This window comes from Tachypleus tridentatus, chromosome 10, assembly GCF_004210375.1.
Source record: "Tachypleus tridentatus isolate NWPU-2018 chromosome 10, ASM421037v1, whole genome shotgun sequence".
Taxonomy (NCBI): domain Eukaryota; kingdom Metazoa; phylum Arthropoda; class Merostomata; order Xiphosura; family Limulidae; genus Tachypleus; species Tachypleus tridentatus.
The window spans coordinates 87,345,590-87,365,271 of NC_134834.1; the positions used below are offsets into that span (position 1 = coordinate 87,345,590).

The 19,682-nt window shown below is 33.7% G+C and overlaps 1 protein-coding gene across 1 annotated transcript in view; it reads right to left on the reverse strand.

Moving 5' to 3' along the window:
• Positions 1–19,682, reverse strand: part of LOC143229809 (L-asparaginase-like) — a 54,442-nt gene that overhangs the window by 10,215 nt on the left and 24,545 nt on the right. Inside the window, exons 5-11 of the mRNA XM_076462605.1 lie at positions 19,507–19,632; positions 18,994–19,089; positions 18,549–18,663; positions 16,389–16,501; positions 9,940–10,125; positions 9,111–9,224; positions 987–1,097 (exon numbers count right to left, since the gene is read on the reverse strand). Coding sequence (XP_076318720.1) covers positions 987–1,097; positions 9,111–9,224; positions 9,940–10,125; positions 16,389–16,501; positions 18,549–18,663; positions 18,994–19,089; positions 19,507–19,632 — 861 coding nt within the window. The remainder of the gene's footprint in view (positions 1–986; positions 1,098–9,110; positions 9,225–9,939; positions 10,126–16,388; positions 16,502–18,548; positions 18,664–18,993; positions 19,090–19,506; positions 19,633–19,682) is intronic.

Genomic DNA, 19,682 nt, shown 5'->3' on the forward strand with positions numbered 1-19,682 from the left:
GAACTTTCCCTGCTCTGAAACCAGTTACACATTTGTCTTAAATATTTTCTCCACCACTCATCCAGAAACTACAAAATCAAATGTAAGTTACTCACTATAACATTATAATTTCTCAGACAAACCATAATTTCCTGCCACACCAACCTGTCACACACTCTATTTCAGAATTCATTAATATTTCTCTTATACATTTAATTACATATTACCTGTAACCAATAGAAAGTCAAGATTTTCATCTATCACATTATGTATTACATTGTGTTCTGAACAGATAATAATCAATTTCACTTGTAATACAAGCTTCATTCCCACCAGAAGGGTAATACATGGCTTGGACAAATTTCTAACAACTCTTGTAGCACAGTTAGAAAACCAGAAAAACTGTGACTGCTAAGGGAAATTGTCTACTTTTTGAATGTTTTTACTCTATGTTCTTTGGTGCATTATTTAATGCACTATTATCATTAGTATAAAAAAGGAGAGTTAAGTAACACTAATGGTCGATAGCAAAAAAACCTATGTAAGTATTTTAATTCTTGTATTTATACTTTATTTATCATAAAAAAGTGATTAATATGTACAAATAGAGATCTCTTTAGGTTAGGTAAAATAAATAATAATAACAATATAATAAAAATATTTCCAGGGCATGCACATAAGCAGCTCATGGATAACATAATTAGATAGCGTAATATGAGCTGCACGTGATTTATCACATAATTTTATCAAACTTTTTAACAGTTTCTATATAATTTCTTTTATCTTATAAAACAATGTTAAGAGTGTGGAAGGACAATTAGAAGTTTATAATTGTGCAATTCTGTCCTCAAGGAATGACCTCAAACATGGCAGTAATTTATTGAATTTTTTTTTTTTTTTTCTCACAGTGAATTGTTGTAGATAGTAGAAGTGTCCCCTCAGATATCAAATGTTTTAAAATGGAGAAGTACCTAAATCCAGACAAGAATAGTTTAAAGCATTATTACCTCAGCTGATGATAGTTTCATGGCTGTGATAATTCCTGTAATCAAATCTTTGTCTTCAAGTCTGATATCTTTGGACACAGTGAGCTCACCTCTCAAGTTCGTCTGCATCATCTGGATAATTTTATAATTATTAATACTTTCACCTCAAGTATCCTTTACTAAGTATCACATAGTTTTAGTGTCTTACATTCAAAGTTTTATTAAATCATATTTTGTATATGTTATACCCATTACTATAGCATGAAATCTTAGCTAATAACCTACATTTTAATGTTTTAAGTTTTTTAATTCTACAAAGAAATATTTTTTAATGTCATGAATTTCACCTAGTATGATATATTTTTGATAAATATATTCTCTATTTTTCCACCACCCCTTGAAACAGTAAGAATGTAAAATGAACTACTCACAGTAGAATCATCACAACTCAAACCATAATTTTTAGCCTTTGATGATTTTGTTTGGTAAGAGCTATCAATAGAAAATATGATCCTGCCTGTCACACCCTTTCTTTCAGAATAAGCTCCTATGTTTAATTATATATTACATATAACTAACAGAAATTCAAAGTTTTCATATGTCAAATGACATACTCCATAACGTTATGTTATATACAGATAACAGCCAATTTAACTCAGAGTACAAGCAATATTCCAGTAAGAAACTTAATGACTAGCTTGTATGAATGTGTAATTGTTCTTGTAGCATAGTTAGAAAATCAGAGAAATTGTAAGTTAGGGGAAATTGTCTAATTTTTTGCATGTTATTCATCTATGTTCTTTGGTGCATTATTTAATTAAATGCAAAAATATTTATTGCATTGTTACCATTGGTATAAAAAAAGGAAACCCAAATGTACTTGATAATCCTAGAGTAAATGTGCCCATAAAAATTTGTATATACATCACATATGTACAAGTTCTATACTAAAGTTTTATATAATGTTAAATATTTCTTTAATCTTAAAAATCTACTTCAAAACACTTTCCTGTTTTGTTATTAACTGATTGTGCACTAATGTTTGTAAAACATTTAAGCTCTACAATCTGATGCCAAGTACACCAAATATCACATCTAAAAAAGTGATGAAAATTATCTTTGACCAGAGATGTTATTTTTATTTCCATCTTTTTTTTTTTTATGATTAAATTATGGACATCAAAACAAATACTTCAGTTCTTACATTGCCCAGGAACCTCTTTGTTCAATACCAAAACTTATATGGCAAGCTGGACCAATAGCCCACTACTCCAAAACCTCCTTGTGCAGTACCAACATCCACATGAGAGTAGGTTCAGGATCAAGCTGTCTTCACTTTAAACTCAAAAACTGGGAAATTGAAAACTACCACGATTCCTGGATATAACACAGGATTAACTCTAAGATAATGATCTGGGTATATATCATCCCGTATCATGAGGATGCCTATTGCATGCAATCAACTTCTCTAACTGTGAAACAGGTCAGAATCTTTCAAATGGCAACAACATTCCCACAGAATGAGAGATAAGCCAAGGATAGAACCACAGCAGTCTCATGAACCACAGCTGTAACCCACAACACAGATAGAGGAAACTGAGGGACGAAGATAGACAACCTGAAACATGTGAGGACTTGTGTTGACTGGTTCCCTTTGAATCCAAAACAGGCAATCAGGTACAAACATCCACGTAGGTGCAGAATGAGGGCTCCCAATCAAATGGGTAAACTACATTTTTGATGGCTCAACTCCAGTGTTTGTGTACATGGTATCAGACAGTTACATCATCCAGGAAGATGATGACTCAACTACTTTGGAGGTCATATCTCATCTACATCAGCAGAACAGCACTACCCTACTACTGACTGAATGGTTATAGCCATCTTTTTGTGAAATCCATTTAGGAGGATGCCTCCATGGTCAACCACTTCAGCAGCTTGGAACTGCTATGTGGTAAAAATTCCCATACTCCACTAGAAGAAGAGGGGAGTGAGAACACATTGCTGAGTCCAGAGGAACATCATTACCTGAGACAATGTGATATGTAATCATGAAACCCTACTTTGAAAAGCACACCATACCTATTTATCCATGACAGGGATGGGCAGCTACCCCTCCTGCTTTACCCATGAAGTCTATGGTTGGGATAAGCAAACTCTTGAAAGAAATTTATTTTAAAGTTATTCAACTATGAGCATTCTTGTGAAACATATTTCAAAGATGAGCATGCCAAGCCATGAAAAATAAAGAGTTAGTCAACATGGTGCACAGTGCAAATTTAGTGTTAAAGAATATTTGGTCAGACACAACTCACCACAGAGCAGAATTCATGTAATGAAGGTATGAAGCATAACATAACCTTTTGGACAACATGGGGCCTATTGGTCTATCACGTCTGTTCCATCTTCTAAATGAAATTAAAATAATTTAAAAGGTCTTAAAGCTAGCCCTTATCATTCATATGGTTATGTTTTCCCTTAAACTGACTTAAATTTACTGCCTCTACAACATCCAAAGGCAACCCATTTCAAAGGCCAATCCCACCCTGTTAGAAAAATGAAGAAGCATGGGACCCTGAAAGAAAAGAAAGTATTAGTAAAGAATTACCAAGTGTCATGCTTAAGCCTAACATTAGCCACAAGTGGAAGGTGAAAAACCCAAGAAAGCTGAAAACTATATGTGATGTAAATAATGGAAGATGAATGTATTAGGGGTGGTCCACATGTCTGATAGTAAGATTTCCTCCAAAAGTCAAAGAAGTCAAGATGCAAGGGAAAAGGTTAAGTATCAGATCTGATGAGAGATAACATGGAACAGCGTAAGGTTTGAAGAGAACAAAGATAAATAAGCCAATTGGATCAAACAATGAACCCACCCAACTGATGAGAGTAGAGGAAGAGAGATCTCTGGATGAAGGTTACCATGGGATAAAGAAATGGTAACAAGAATCATGGAAGAAAGCCACATAAGCAATAGACAATATAACAATGAAGGGCATGCCACAGGACATAGAAGTCCATCTGGATCCATATGAGGCTAGAGATGAGAAATAGAGAGTAGGGAAATAAGTGAAAAGAAAGAGTCACCCTCATGAGCCACCGAGGTTTTGGGAAGGAAGGAACAATCTGGATAAAGGAGAAGATAGATATGGTGGTAAAAGTGTATGTGTAATATCAATGGAAAACAAGTCAGACTTCCAGTGTTTACAGGTCAAAAGGAGAAGGAACCATGACGTAAAGAGCTGGTGAAAGAAAGAAAATTAAGAAATTGGTTAGAATGGAGGAAAAGGAGTACTACATCAACATCTCAATCCAGAAAGCAGATCAAATATGAGGTCAACAAATCCCAACTGAACATATTAACATTGTAAGGATGGGTAAGAGATGAATCTTACAGTAACAGGAAAGACAGAAGATATGGGATAAAGCTGCCTTATAACCTGAAAAGGAGACCAAAGACCCCTGGTTGAAAAGCCATGCGAGATACTTGGAGACACCAGTAATAGTAGGACAAGCAGCAATAAATCTTCAAGCCAGGGCCTATGTGCAAAAGACCTTCCATGTATGCTGAGATACATTGATGCAAGAAGGAAGAATGGATTGAGCCAAATGAAAAGCTACACAATAGAAGAAATCAGATCTCTTAGCCAAAAACCAGAGAAAGCCATGTGTGAAGACAGAAGATGTAAAATGTAGGATGCAGAACCAGTGATTGGGTTGATGAAAGAGGTTGGGTAACAAGGTAAGTGATACAGAAGGAAATAACTGGAGTTGGAGTTAACAGGAAAACAATAGTTGAGCCAGCCAGTAGGGAGAGCAATCAGAAGTCTATATATGGAATAGTATGGACAAGTAAAACTCCCCAATAGGATAGGAAAAGAGGATAAACATATCAGAATTTGTAGGATCAATCCTGGCTGAAGGAATCAAAAACTGAAGCCTTAGAAACAAGTACCAGAGACCAAAAGAATGGTATCTGTTGACTGGGAGCAGTGGCAAAGACATTTATGTGAGGAAAAACCCCACATATTGTAAAGCCACCTGAAAATGAGAGGATGAAGGTACCACCCAGTCAGGTAAATAATATCCAAGCATGAAAGATTATCTGCCATGATGTTGAAAGTACCTATAGCATGACACACAATTAAATGAATGTATTGCATGTGGGCCCAATACAGGAGATCCAATGTAGGAAAACAGAGAAATCTCAAGCAGATGTTGCCTTGATGATTGATATAAGCCATTGTCACTGAATTGTCGAAATGGATCATCCCGACACTGTCTAGCAATAAGAAGAAAGTGATCCAAAGCCTAATGAATAGCCAGAAATTATAAGACATTTACACATAAAGACCATTCTTTGATGGACCAAAGACCTGAAGCTTTCTGATGGTTGATCCATGCATCCCAGATCTGAAGGAATGTGCCCATAAACAGAGGAGAGTCCAAACAAGGAGGAGGAAGCAGGATACCCCCTGATGTGTACCTTATTCAATCACCAAAGGAGATAGTTTACAAGAGAAGGAGGAATGGTAATAGGAACCTCCAAGGGATCATTAGCAAAGTTTCAGTGAAGGAAACATATGCATGGCTGAGGTGGACAAGTAGTGTCATAAAAGACAACATCCCTAAAAGCAACAGATCCTCATGTGCAGAAAATGAGGAAGCATACAGGGCATGGCAAATGGACAATGCCATTGAATGGAGAAGATAGGGCCTGACTGATTGTTAAAAAAAGACATTTAAATGCACAAGGTATTGGGTAGGACTTCTCCATTTTCATCAACCAACCCATCTGAGTAGCTTTGAGAAGGAAGTGAATGATTAGAGCTGGCTGAATCATACTCAGAATGGGCCAGAAGGTGCCTTTCATCCTTGTAAAAATGGAAATGCAGCCACTGAGCATAAAGATGAATATCAAAAGCTCTCACCACCAAATCAAAAACACAAGGAACAGAAGATAAAGTGAAGGGTGTTAATTGGTACACCATCCCTCAATGGATGATTCAAAGATAAGAACAAGACTGTACTGAGGTAATATGCAGATGATTAATGGAGACATCCATAGATCTGGAGAAAATGCCTATGGAAATGTGAAATAGGACTAGATGGTGATATGTGGGAAGTGAACAACACAATTGGTCTTTTTTTGGGAATTACAAACAGATGAGAGTAAGACCCTAGTGAAAGATGTTGAACAGGTTTGATTGTCTGTTGGGAGAGGAAGTCCTGTAGTGTTTGATAGACACAAGTTATGGGATCCCAAGGAAAAGGAAAAAAGTTCCTTCCTGGGACAAGGGAGGTGTGGAGAAAAGAATAATTTTGGGTCCCTCTGACAAAACTGAAAAACCCAAACACTGGTGATGAAAGGATGCCACTGAGAAACTAAGGCTGCAAATCAAGCTCCTACTAGGCCTGAACTCATCCACGTAGTATCTGGAAGTATTGAGAAAAATGAACTGTGACACTAAGAAAAGGAGGGACAGGAAAATGAAATTGGAACCACGCTGGACTCCAACTAAGATAAACAAACAACTAGATATAAAAGGAAGATTGTTGCTACACTATTGCCACTCCAGACTCCAAGGCTGTATCAAAGATGAAATATCTTAAAAATTGAGCCATATGCAAATCTAAGAGAGAAATGATAAGTAAATGAGTTTGAGGTAAGATAGAATCATAACCTAAAATAACCCAACAAAAGATAAATCATGTTAGCAAAGGCAGAGCTGAAGACAACAAACAAGTCAATGTGGACATAAGGAGGGAAAAGATGTCCTCAGAATATCCCTCAGAATTTCTGTGAAGAGCTCCAGATGGGAGATGGATAGTGAAAGGAACTACAAAGGAATCATGAGGGTAAGACCCAGGCAGAAATACTAGTCATGGGTGAGACTAAAAGGGGCTTGGGATTTGCCCCTCAAACTGGTGAAATGAACCCAACAGTTGCTGATCAAGAAATGGACAGTCAGCTCTAGGATTTGCAAGGGCATATAGATCTTAAGCTTATAGGGGACAAGGCATAATACACCATCACCTATAAGATGCAAAATGTTCAGTATGAATCCAAATGTTGGGGGATGAGGGAAAACAAAATAGGATTGGGAAAAATTGTCATGTAGTAATGAAAGGTGGAGGTCATAAAATACAGGAGTAAGATACAAAACACACACACCTGAGAAATAAAGTTAAAAAAAACATGGAAGGTCAAACAAAATCTTCAGGAATGGTGTGAGAAGCCACAGCAAATTTAAGAGATGGAGACAGATGATCAAAGTACTCAGTGTTCCCAGGTTCTACATATTCAGAATGAAATGGGGCAACATAAAGGAGATAAAGGATGACCCACAAATAAACGTAAATAAATCTCTTAATGGATCATCTGCACACCTGAAGCCTGTGTTAAAGTACGTGTTAATGTGAGACGTCCGAAGTGGTGACATTAACTTTGCAATTCACGTTGTAGCAGTCGAGAAAAGCATTTTAAGCAAAAATAAATGCAACCAAAGTAAGGATAAGTACCCTGGACTGCTGTAAAATTTCCTGAGTATGTTAACTTGAAACCACTTCAATAACTATTTCAATCAAAAGCATTAATCAAGACAAAAAAAGAAAGATGTCTGAATGCAAGTATCACCAAACAAAAAGTGATAGTTTGATAAAGGTGCATAGAGGGAGTCACATGCATAATGTGAGTGTACTATGTTCCTATTGGCACATGATAATTTACATGAGACATGTTATAATCATTTGATTTTAACAGGAGTGTGTAGAAGGGCTCGTGACATGCATGATAAAGTTCACATACACAGGGTAAGACCAAATAGGAATAGCTAATCTTGTGATAGGAGAGAAGTACAGTATCAGATATTAAGAAAACAACAACAAGCTTAACAAGTATTATAAAAAAACAACTGACTGCAGATGCTTTCAGTCATGATCCTTTCAGGATTTGTTTAATATTTCAAAATAAACAAGTTCTACTGCACAGAATAAGCTAATGAAAAACCACACATTTTGTGTACTGTTACAAATATCATCTTCAAGGTATTTTACATTAAAGAACAGACTAAGCATCACTTGCTTTTTTGTCCTAACCTCAAAGGGAAATTTCAATACAGTTATACAAGAGGTTCAGTATATCACATTAAAAACATTTTGGAGCCACATCATATCATTAAGCACTATGTCACCATATCAGTGATGACCATGCATATTAAAACTATTTCTGTAGTAGAGTTTCTATTACAAAATGCTTTGTTTAAAGGCTTTCATGATTAAAACATACCACTCATCCTCACTGAGTTACATAATCCACTTAGTGCACAAGTATGAAGGTTTCTCAGTGCACATTCCAACAGTCCAACAGCATATAAATACATAAGTGCCGCAAATTATGTATATCTGACATATGTCACCTTCCCAGATGGAGATCCTTCTTTATTATATACTACTGTCTGTGATACATAGGTAGCTTGAAATTTGTGTTTGTGAATTTTCACCTATTATAAGATGCTGCTCTTTCTTTACTGTGGCTGAAATAAGACCTGTTGTACATCTCTTGTCAAATAATACTGGTACCCCAACTTGATTCATATTCCTTTGTGGGTTTTTTTCCAATGCTATCAAATACAGAGTAAATTTTTGTTTTGGAAATTCTAAATCCTCAACCTGAACAAGTGTATCATTGTTGATTGTTAAATGTTGATAACTGCCATTACAAACTCTTTCCAATAGAGATCACTTTCCAATGGCATCACAAAACATATATAATGCTAAATAGTGTTAAAACATAGCTTTAATACATTCCACCTTCATTTTATGCCACCTGTGGCTGAGATGTGATTTGCAATTTTGAAATTGTTTTAATACAATTTACCCAATCCTTTGTTTAAATTTTGAAACTTTTGAAGATAGAAAATTCATCTGTTTAAAGGCAAAACATTTTGCAAAATCTGCAACTTATGTTGTTGTAATTAATAATGACTTGAGTTCAATATTCAGCTAAGAAAAATGTTTGAAGGTTTTTAAGCAACTGAATAACTTGTTTTGTAGCTTTGTTAATTTTGTGTACTAATTAACAACATACACATGTTTATTAGGAAAGCATTACAAACTAGGCTCTCAAACTCTGTGTTACTATACCTTCCTCTTTGTCTGTAAGGACCATTCTGTCTTGCTCAGTACATAACTTAGTTTGGTCAAGGATGCCTCAGGAGTCATATCCGAGCCTGGCACCACTCCAACCTCCAACAAAGTCTGGAGAAAACTATATATACTGTAACTGAAAACACAACTATGTAACAGACTTACAACTCGAGCAATTAAAAATCATTTGAGTTCAGTGGTTTATAATAACACAAGCAAGCTAAAGAACTAAAAATAACAAATACTGATGCTTAATGTAAAATAATGTTTCAAACCCTAAGTACATGATAAATGGTAATGAAAACTGTATAATATGTGATGCTCAACTGATATAGTACTTTCAATCAAGCTAGAACTTTTGCAGTAATAAAAGAATTTTAGTGTGCAAGCTGAAGTGCTCCACATAAAACCACAACATAAATTACTGAAAGAAATATGTGACTGAAGTATGAATCATTAAGTGACTAATCTGAAGTTACCTTTTTCTTGAGATAAATCTTGGATCAGTATAAATGATAAAGCATTTATACTTTTAAATTTTTTCTTTTAAAGCTATATCCAAGGTATATAAACAAGTATCTAAAAACAGTACATCAAAGATCAAACATGTATCATCATATTTACCGATACTTTCTGACTCTTAAATTTGATTCAATTTGAAAATTTTACAATAAGTTGTAACGTTTTTATATTAATAGTTCAAACCATTAACATAATTCATCTTATAAATCCTAATCATATGCATATATTTATATCAAAAAAATATAACATAATTAGAAATACTCAATTAAACTATTCATAAAACACAAAGTTTATCCAAACTTACATTTCCTGTTTCATAATATGGATCAACTCGGCCACTAGAGCACTGCGTACAGTTGACAATTATTACACCTCTATGAGATGCCCTTTTCAGTTCATCTAGCAAATCCAGTCTGTGAGTGGGGCCATTACCTGCTCCATAAGTCTGTAGAACAACTCCTTGTATAGGAGGCATGAGAAAAGCTCTGACCTTGAAAGAATAATCACAAAAGTTGATTCGTATTTTGTTTATTGTTCTAAATTAATTATATACAGCACTGTGCAAACAGTTTAAGACAAATTAAAAGTTAGATTTCAGGTTATTTTCAAAGAACAATGGAAGGTAAATCACAGATGAAACATACAGTTTTATTAATCTTCATACGTAATACAACAGAAACTTAGTGGAAGTGTTTGAGTTTAGCAAACAGCTAATATTTTGTTTCCTTTTTGCTTTAATAACAGCAGACAGTCTTTCCAACATTGTTGTAGCATATTTAATCAGTGTCCTTTACAAATTTATTCCAAACGTCTCTAACACACATCCATAAAGTTTTGTTGGAATTAACTTTTGATTTGTCAAGTTTCTAATTTATCATATCCTAGATCTATGCTTAAATGGATTGAGATCAGAGCTATGTGGGGACCATTGCATCATTTGAATGATTCCAACAGCTTCTTTCTTAGCTAAATAATTCCTGCATAGCTTAGATGAGGGATTGGGGTTATCTTATTTGTAGTATAATCCTTTACCAATAATACACAAACCACTGGGCATACCATAATAGATCAGTATTTGATAGTACTTGTGCTGGCCAATTATTTATCTATTTTATAAATATCTCCTGTTGCATCAGCATAGAAACACCTCCTAACCATCACACTGCCTCCCCCATGTTCCATAGTAGGTAATATGCATTGAGGTAATTATCTTTCATCTTTCTTCCTCTGGATGGACAAACTATGCTTTAAACCAAATATTTCAAAATGGGACTCACCTGTAACACCCTTTTCCAATCATTAACAGTCCAGTTTTTGTATGTTTTAGCAATTTCAGTCTCTTGAGAATATTAGGAGATCAAAATAAAGGCTTTTAACTACTACATGACCAAATATTCCATTCTTGTCAAATCTCCTCGATACTGCAGATCTGTACGCTTTTCTTTCATTTGATAAGTTGTCATTTATCAGTGGCAATCTTCCTTTTGTCCTGATGGCTGTATAAACAGATACTTAGCATCGAAGTTTAGGTGTTCCGTCTCTTCTTTCCCTATTTTCAAATTTATCTATCTTGCTAGTTTCTAACTATATAGTTAAGATACTGCATGGGATGCCATGACAGTTATTTCAGACCTTAAATTTGATCAGTATGTTCATTCAAGCAGAATCCTTATGGCATGTCCTTGGTACAAGTATGTGGGAATTTTAAAAAAATGACAAGTAATTTCACCCTTGCTCAATCAGTTCTCAGCAAGAAGTAGTGAATCATTACCACTGGTGAAATTTACATTATGGCATGTAAGAATTAGTCCCATAAAATGAAAAGAATGACAATATATTTTCTTGCCCTAATGCTTGCACAGTACTGTGTATGAAAATAATTCTTTAGATAATCATCAATCAATATAATAGACTTGCATGTTTTTAAAATGTGCTCACTTTTTATAGAAACATTATATTTTCATAAGTAGTATATCAGTGGTAAGTGTTTATTGTTAAAGCAAAGCTACAAAAAAGGACAGTTTATTTTGCCCACCATGTGTATCAAAACTCAGTTTTTTATGTAAAAATCATACACACTTTCTACTGACCCACAAAGGAGTAAATGCTTTTCTAGTGTTTGTGTGTGTGGTGTTAGGATATTTATTTTGTCATTGTGGTTGACTGTTCATTTTATTCTCAACTCTATTTAATTATATTGTTATGGTTTAAATAAACTTTTTTGAACATCCTTTTCTCCTGTTTTATAATTCCCTTGTTGCAATGTTGGAGTCCCAAAATAGACCCCCATATTCTGGGCTACACATTCTTGACTAAGTGGCTTTCATTTCAATATCTTTATGATGAAATTATTATGATTATACCAACTTCTCAATGAGCTGTAATATAGTTTCTGATTGGTCAGAATTTTATTCAGGTGTTAAATTAGTGTTTGGGTATAGCTGGAGAATCACATACATTTAAAGAACTAGAATCTTAATGGTTGCTGCTACATTTAATTACTTCAAAATCTTACTTTATCATGGTATACCAAACCCAAAATATATAAAACATAAAACAAATAATAAAAATTTAAAGGGCATAATGATGTAACCTGGGGTTAAAATTTGAACTGATTCACAAAAGTAAGACACATTACTGAATTAAGGTCATATATAATTTCTTGGAAGAAGAATAATCACCTTGTAAAGAAATGCATTCAAAATTTGACCTCCAGGAACCAACATTCATGTGGGAGTAGGGCAAGAATAATATAATAAGAAAATCAATTACAATCCAAAACTCAATTGCCAGAAACTGATCTATATGTGGGTAGGAAGGAGGATTGTACTGTCTTCACCTCAACTTTAGCCAATCTGTAAATAGGGTACATGTGAGAAGAGTAAAATTACATATATACATATATGTATATACATATTTCCCACTTAAATCAAACAAACTGGAACTACATCAAACACAGTAACATCCTCAGCATAAAGACATTGAGATGTAGCACAAGAAGAAGAAATGAAAAAAAAACTAACAAGTCCACCCAAAACACTAGGTTGTACACTTAAGGTGAATTGCTTGAAGAACCAGGATATATGTTGAATGGTTCAGCTCTAAACCTAAGACTCAACTACTTGGAACTGACATTAATGCAGGGGTAGGATGAAGGAGCCCAGTTGGATGACGTGTGAGGACATAATGTTGATTGGTGCAGCTCTAAATCCAAAATTCAACATCAGAAACCAACTTCCATTACTATGGCTCACTCCTAAGCTACAACATCACCTTGGACAAACCCGTGCAGAGAAAGAGTGTCCATTTGTAGGATATCTCACCATCTACTCCTGCAGAACACCATTACCATACTCTCAACTGAATGCAGTCTTTGTTGTTTATATTGTATATCTCTCATTCAGAAAGATACCTCTATGTCCACCACTCCAGCAGCTTGAAACTAGAAAGTGGTAAGAATTCTCTTACTCCACTGGAAAAAACAAGGTGAACAGTTTAAAGGAATATTCCATAGGAGACTATCCAATGGGTAACCATGAAATACCATATTGAAAAGCAGACTATACATTATTTATTCAATCTAAGAAATAGATGAATAGCTATGCCCTTCTGCTTTACCAATGAAGTCCATGGGTGAGTACAGTCTGAACTAACATACTTAAGAAGCAACTATATTGTGAGTAATAATTTATATTGCAATACAGTGTACATTTGTGTACCAAACTAAATGAAGTGTACCTGGCTAGGCATCATTTCCCATACAGCAGGATCCAGATCAAAACACAGAATAAGCCCTGAAAAAGAAAAATAAGGGAAAAGAAAATTTACCTAGTTATAGTTACACTGCAGTATGAAGAATGGCAACAGACAGAAGATGATAATCAACTATGGAAGAAAGAGTAACACGATGCAGATAGTGAGAGATGAAATTATGTGAAGTAGTTCACATTTTCACTTACAAATTTCCTCCAACAAATGATGCAGATGAGATAATAGGGAAAAGTTAGGTGCTTAGTGAGATGGAAAGACACATGGAATAATTTATGGAAAGAGAGACAGAAGAATAAGAGAATCAAATTAAAATTCTAACCCCATTGATAAAGATGGAAGAAGGTAGATCAAAACCAGTGGATACTTTCTGAGAAAAGTATAGATGGAAGGAAGCCATACAATATAACAATGAAGACCATGAACAAGACATAGAGGTCAATTTGGATCAGAATGGAAATAGAGGTGTGAAATAGAAGGAAGGAAATTTGGTGAGAAGGAGAAATTACACTCTTAGCTGCCAAAGTCTTGGGAGGGAAGGATTTATCTGAACAAAGGAGAAGATAGAGGAAATGAAACAGAGGATATGAAATGCCAATGGCAAATAAATCCAACTAGCTGACAATGTCCACAGGCCAAAAGAATAAAGAAATGCACTTTTAAGGGATAAATGAAACATGGAATAAGAAGACAATGGTTCAAATGGAAATGAAGTAAAGCATCCCAATCAGAAAAGCTGCATACCATAGAAAATGAGTAATCCAGAGCGACATAACAGGAGGGACAAGGTAAGGGAGATAAAAACTATATGGTACTGGAATAAATGCAAGATGTGAGTTAAGGCCAACCAATAACAGGCAATCATAAAACTAAAGACCCCTAATCAAATAACCAAGTGTGAAAATCTGTAATAACTGGAACAGTGGGATGAGTGAGGAAAAACCTTGGCCCAAAAGTTACAGCAGAAGATGTTCCACTTATACATCAAAAAACCTCCATGGAAGAAGGTTGAACAGAATGTACCAACTATGAAGCTACTCAATGTGATAAATGACAAAAGAAATTTGTATACCTAGAACTAGATAAAAACCCAGTATGAAGGTGAAGAGTAAAAGAATTGGCAGGAATACCCAGAATGGGGGCTGCCAATAGAAGGGATGAAGGGTTGGCAAGAGGCAATGGTGGAGTATACTGAATTTGAAGCAGACATCATGATTGACCTAAAAAGGAATGGGTGATAGAAATCACCCTGGGAAGGAGTCGAACATGAGGGTAAACATAAAGGCATTTGACTATCTAACATATCAACAGCCAAAGCAAAAGGATGAGGTATCAGAACTAAAACTGAAGTAACTTAGTATTGAGATTAGTGCAAATGCATCCATATGTGAGTAAGGACGTTAATAACTGCCAGCTTCATAAAATGAAGTCAAAGAGGAGAAGATTTGGTCCAACCAAGAGGAGTGTTGAAAAAACATCCAGATGGATAAGATACTGGGTAAGAGCAAGGAAGGATGTTTTCAATTGGATCAACCAAATGACATGAGCCACATCAAAAGAAGCAAATGAGTATGTTGAATAGACTTTAGTTCATAATGAGCCAAGAAAAGCCAGTGGAACCACAATCCTCAAATATGCATAAAACCCCAAAAGCCATCTGACAAAAGATATGTGGGACTATAGCAAGCCAGAAAGGAAAAGTGGAAGATGAATAAACCACCCTGTGATGAACAAACTAAAGATACTGTCTTGATTGTCTTCATATGGGAATATGAAGCATTCAAGACACTGACCTGAGCCATCTAAAAAACACAGAAATAACCCACCTGTCAGTGACAAAAGACTCCATAATAAAAAGAGAGGCAGCACCAAGAAGCAATTGAGGTGTAATAGACCTATCCCCAAGGTGCAAGTCTGGTTTTCTTGGGTATCACAAACAGCCTGGAATAAACCCCAAAAGGGAAGGGTGAATTACAGGTTTGATAGCATATTTAGAGAGAAGATCTTGTACTGCCTTTTACAGATGTTGATACTTGGTAGGATCTTGAGATAATGGAAAGGGTATCTGAGAGAAAGGAGGAAGGGAGTAGAAATGGGTGACAAGGCCTATTGATAAAACCTAAAAAAACCAATAGATCCTAGGCAAAATCTCACCTTAAATGAACAAACTGGAATAAATTATCTCTCACCAGATTGGGTCCCACAGAAAGAAGATGGCTGGCAGACAAGGACCATAGGATAGACATGTGGGCAAGATAAAGGCAAGAAAATTTGGCATGAGAAAGAATAATGGGTAAAATCTATTTGAATTGTTGCAAATACAGGAGGGAAAAGTAGCCTGATGGAAGGCAAAAGAAATTACCTCACAGCTTAGAAATTCTAACATAAAATTATAATATGAACAAAAATATCATATTTTGCAAAACTCTAAGAATAAATGTAAGTAAATTTAGGAATTCATTTAACACATCATAAAACATTAACATTTATTTATCACTCATTCCTTATTTTTTTTCTTTCTGTAAATAATAAACAAAAAAGTGATCCTAACTGTTAGTATTATTTAATCTGGGAACTAACATTTAAACCCTAAGTTAAAAACTAATTGTATATGTAAAAGGCAAAAGGGTAGTATACCAAAATGCTTACTGTGAAACATTTTCAATTCAAATACATACAAAAGAAAATAGGATTGTTCTTATATGCTAAATGTTTAAAAACATTAGTACTGTGTATTGAAAACATTGCATTTTGAACAGCTAAAAACAAAATGTCAAACATACAGCTCAGGCAATATGCACATATTCACCTTTTAGACAACATTTCAAAGAAGTTTCATAAAATATATCAAAAACTGTAGTTAAAAACTATAAATATTTTAGAAATAAATCTGGTGTATGCTAAAAGAGATGGATTACATTTATGAAGCTCAAAACACATTTTTATATTTTTTGTGTTGAAACTGTAGTTGTGAAAACATCTTACCACTTCAACAGTTATACTGGGGAAAAGCCGCAAAAGACCCACATGTCGACTTAACTTGTCATGGACACGGAACTTTTCAATTGTTGTGGGTTGGAAAATGTTTTGCCAATTTACTACAAAAAACAGTTGTAAATTTGAAACAGTACTATTCTGAAATACACTTTCATAAAGTTATTACAAAAAAAGGATTTTGATATAAGAGTTAACTGTTAAAATAAACTTTCCATGTTAGAGTAACTTATACATTTCTTACCCACACAACCAAATTTTCACTTTCTTGTCTCTTAACAAGCCTACTGTGCTGACTTCCTGTGCAGCTAGTAGTCAGTTATCACAAGGAAAAAAACTGGTAGAAAAAACAACAGAACTCCTTACACTATACTTTTGTATTCTTAGAAACCATTGAAAAATATTAAACAATTTTTAAGATTATTATACTGAACAATAAATTCAGCAACTATAAATTTACAAGTGTAGTTTATTGGGAATTGGAATTCAACAATACTTATGATAACTGAGCATTTTAACATATTTTAACAACAAATGGTAAGATTTCATTAAAGATTACAATCATTTTGTATCATAATGAGATTATTTTAATCAAGCATTTTAACTAAAAATTTATTTTTGTATTGTAGTTCTTTACACTCAGACTCTGAATATTTCAAGTATCATCATTAACGTATAGTGCAATGACATCTTTAAAATTAAAATAAAACAGAAAAACATATGCATTGTTTAGTTTATCATTGGAATCATTTCACGCCAACTCATGTAAAGATTCTCAGTTCATGTCATAGATTTCCTTGAAAAATGTAAGCAAAAACTTTATTTTGATTTATTTGGTAGTGAACATTTCACAGCTGCTACACACTTTTCATGACAGAAATAATGGCTTTTAAGTGAAGAGAAATTTAATATTCATTCCAACATACTGGAAGACAATTCTGTTGTAACTACTTCTAATGATAAATAATTTACAGTAATTAAATATACTGAACAGAAATATTTACTTCATGCATATTTATAAAATTGTAGTTGTTCTACGTTCACGAGTTACTTGAAATATGTATCAGTACTTCAAAACTTAAATAATGAATCACTCAGGATTTATATTTAAATAGATCTTGGAGCAGAAGCAATTGCTCTTAAATCTTAAATGTGAAAAGAAAAATAAACTAGTAAAACAATTCAGAATAAACTGTTTTCACAAGCAAAATCATTTACAGTATCACTAAACTCGTTAAACTTTTAAGTTACATCTGTGTACATGTTTATTTTCCCAAACAAAACTTTTCATTAACTTTTGATCAAAGCAAGCTACCTATGTAGGTGAGAACAACAATTAAACCAGTAATTAAATATCAGGCAGGCAGTAGCACTACCTACATAGATATGGTTCAGACTGCTCACTGAAATGGTATTTCAAATCTCTTCAGCAGTTCATCAGAACTTTAAAATACTATACAGCATTTCCTTTCATTACAATATGTATATGTAATGACTTAAGTCAAATTCTGGGAACGTCTTTAAATATCACAGCATAACGTTTGATTTTTTGTTGTTGTTGTACTACTATTTTTTTTATTACATGAGAACTCAAAAACCAAAACAATGGTGTCAACCAATTTCATTGAGGTGACACAGTTTCAAATGTAGTATGCACTTTTATTAGTATTATTAACTAGTAGTAATTACAAAATATCAATTTTAGTGTAAACAATATTATTACCCCTTGAAGTTAGCTATTACAGAAAATTTATGTTCCTTTAAAAATTTAAGCACAGGGTGAACCAGGAATTACCAGTCAATAACAGATAAACAATATATATTAAAGTTAGAACATCAATGCACTTAGAAGTTTGTTACAGATACAACCTGTGTCTAATGCATTAAAAAAGAAGTAAAGAAAATTATATAAAAAAAAGATGTAAAAATGGCTGGTATCAATCTTTTAAAAACAATGCAAGTCAGGTAGTAAGGATGGCATTTGCAACATCCGTACATAATAACATAGACAGGAGTTAACAAATAGCAACATGTACAACTATTTAATCACAATTAAGTTTTAATTTATACTATTTTTGTCTGTTCACATTCTACTATATTTTGTAATATGAAGATTCTAATTAACCAACAGTAAACAAATTATTTATTTACCATGTATGTTAATGGCAACAGTTGCAAGGGGTGCTAAGTTTGGAGACCCAAAGGCATCCAAGCTGCTGGTACTAATTTTACTTGTTCGATTGCCTCGAAAGAGTTGATTGTTAAAAGGACAGTGACCTGTAATACATAAAACTCAGGTCATATAAAACTTATATGAAAGAATATCAAAACATTCAAGTGAAAAACAAAACTTGTTACATGAAATTTGTCTATCAGCAAGTTTTAAGTGTTAAAAAAATTAAAAACAGATAATAACTCTATTTTTTTTTTATATTAAGTATCGCCAATACTATATGGTCTAAGCTCTCAAAATTACCCTATTACTAGTATATAAAACTATTACTTTTTTATGATAGAAAAAAATATATTTTGAAGTCAAAAGTACATTTCATTCTTACTCTTGAAACAATGATTAAAAAAAAATTTAATATTTTGATAAAATCCATACCTCAGGAATTATGTAATTTCCTGCAATTATAAGTGAACTGAGAAAATTTTCTCGTCCATCACTCCGTGGCTCAAACAGAGGAATCTATAAAAATTAATTATAAGATAGATTATTAATGAGCTTGGGTTTCACAACTCCTATGCATTTTATTTTCCTTGAGTTATACTGGTTTACAATAAGTGTGTGTTAGACCAGAGTAAACATTTCTCCAACATGAACAGACAGGAAACAACTCACATTATCATGTTTCATAAATGTTACAAAAACTAAATATATTTTAGAAAATAACAGTCACTGTTAACACATCTAACATACTATTAGCTTTGTGCTTACTAAAATTAGCAGTACCAACACAATAGTGATCATATATTTGATACTGTACTACGGAAAGAGAATGTATACAGTATTATTTAAAAGTAAATAGCTTTTAAAATTTTTTAATTTAACACATATATGGTGTAAGAAAATAAATCAGAATATAGGGCAATCATCTGAACGAACCTGAGAACCAGTAAGAATTACTGTCTTTCCTAAGTTCTCCAACATAAAAGAGAGTGCTGATGCTGTGTAAGCCAAAGTATCTGTACCATGAAGAACAACAAAGCCATCAAACTCTTCATATGATTGCTAGCAAAGACAAGAAATTAAGAATAGTCAAAAATAGTAATAGTGAAGAA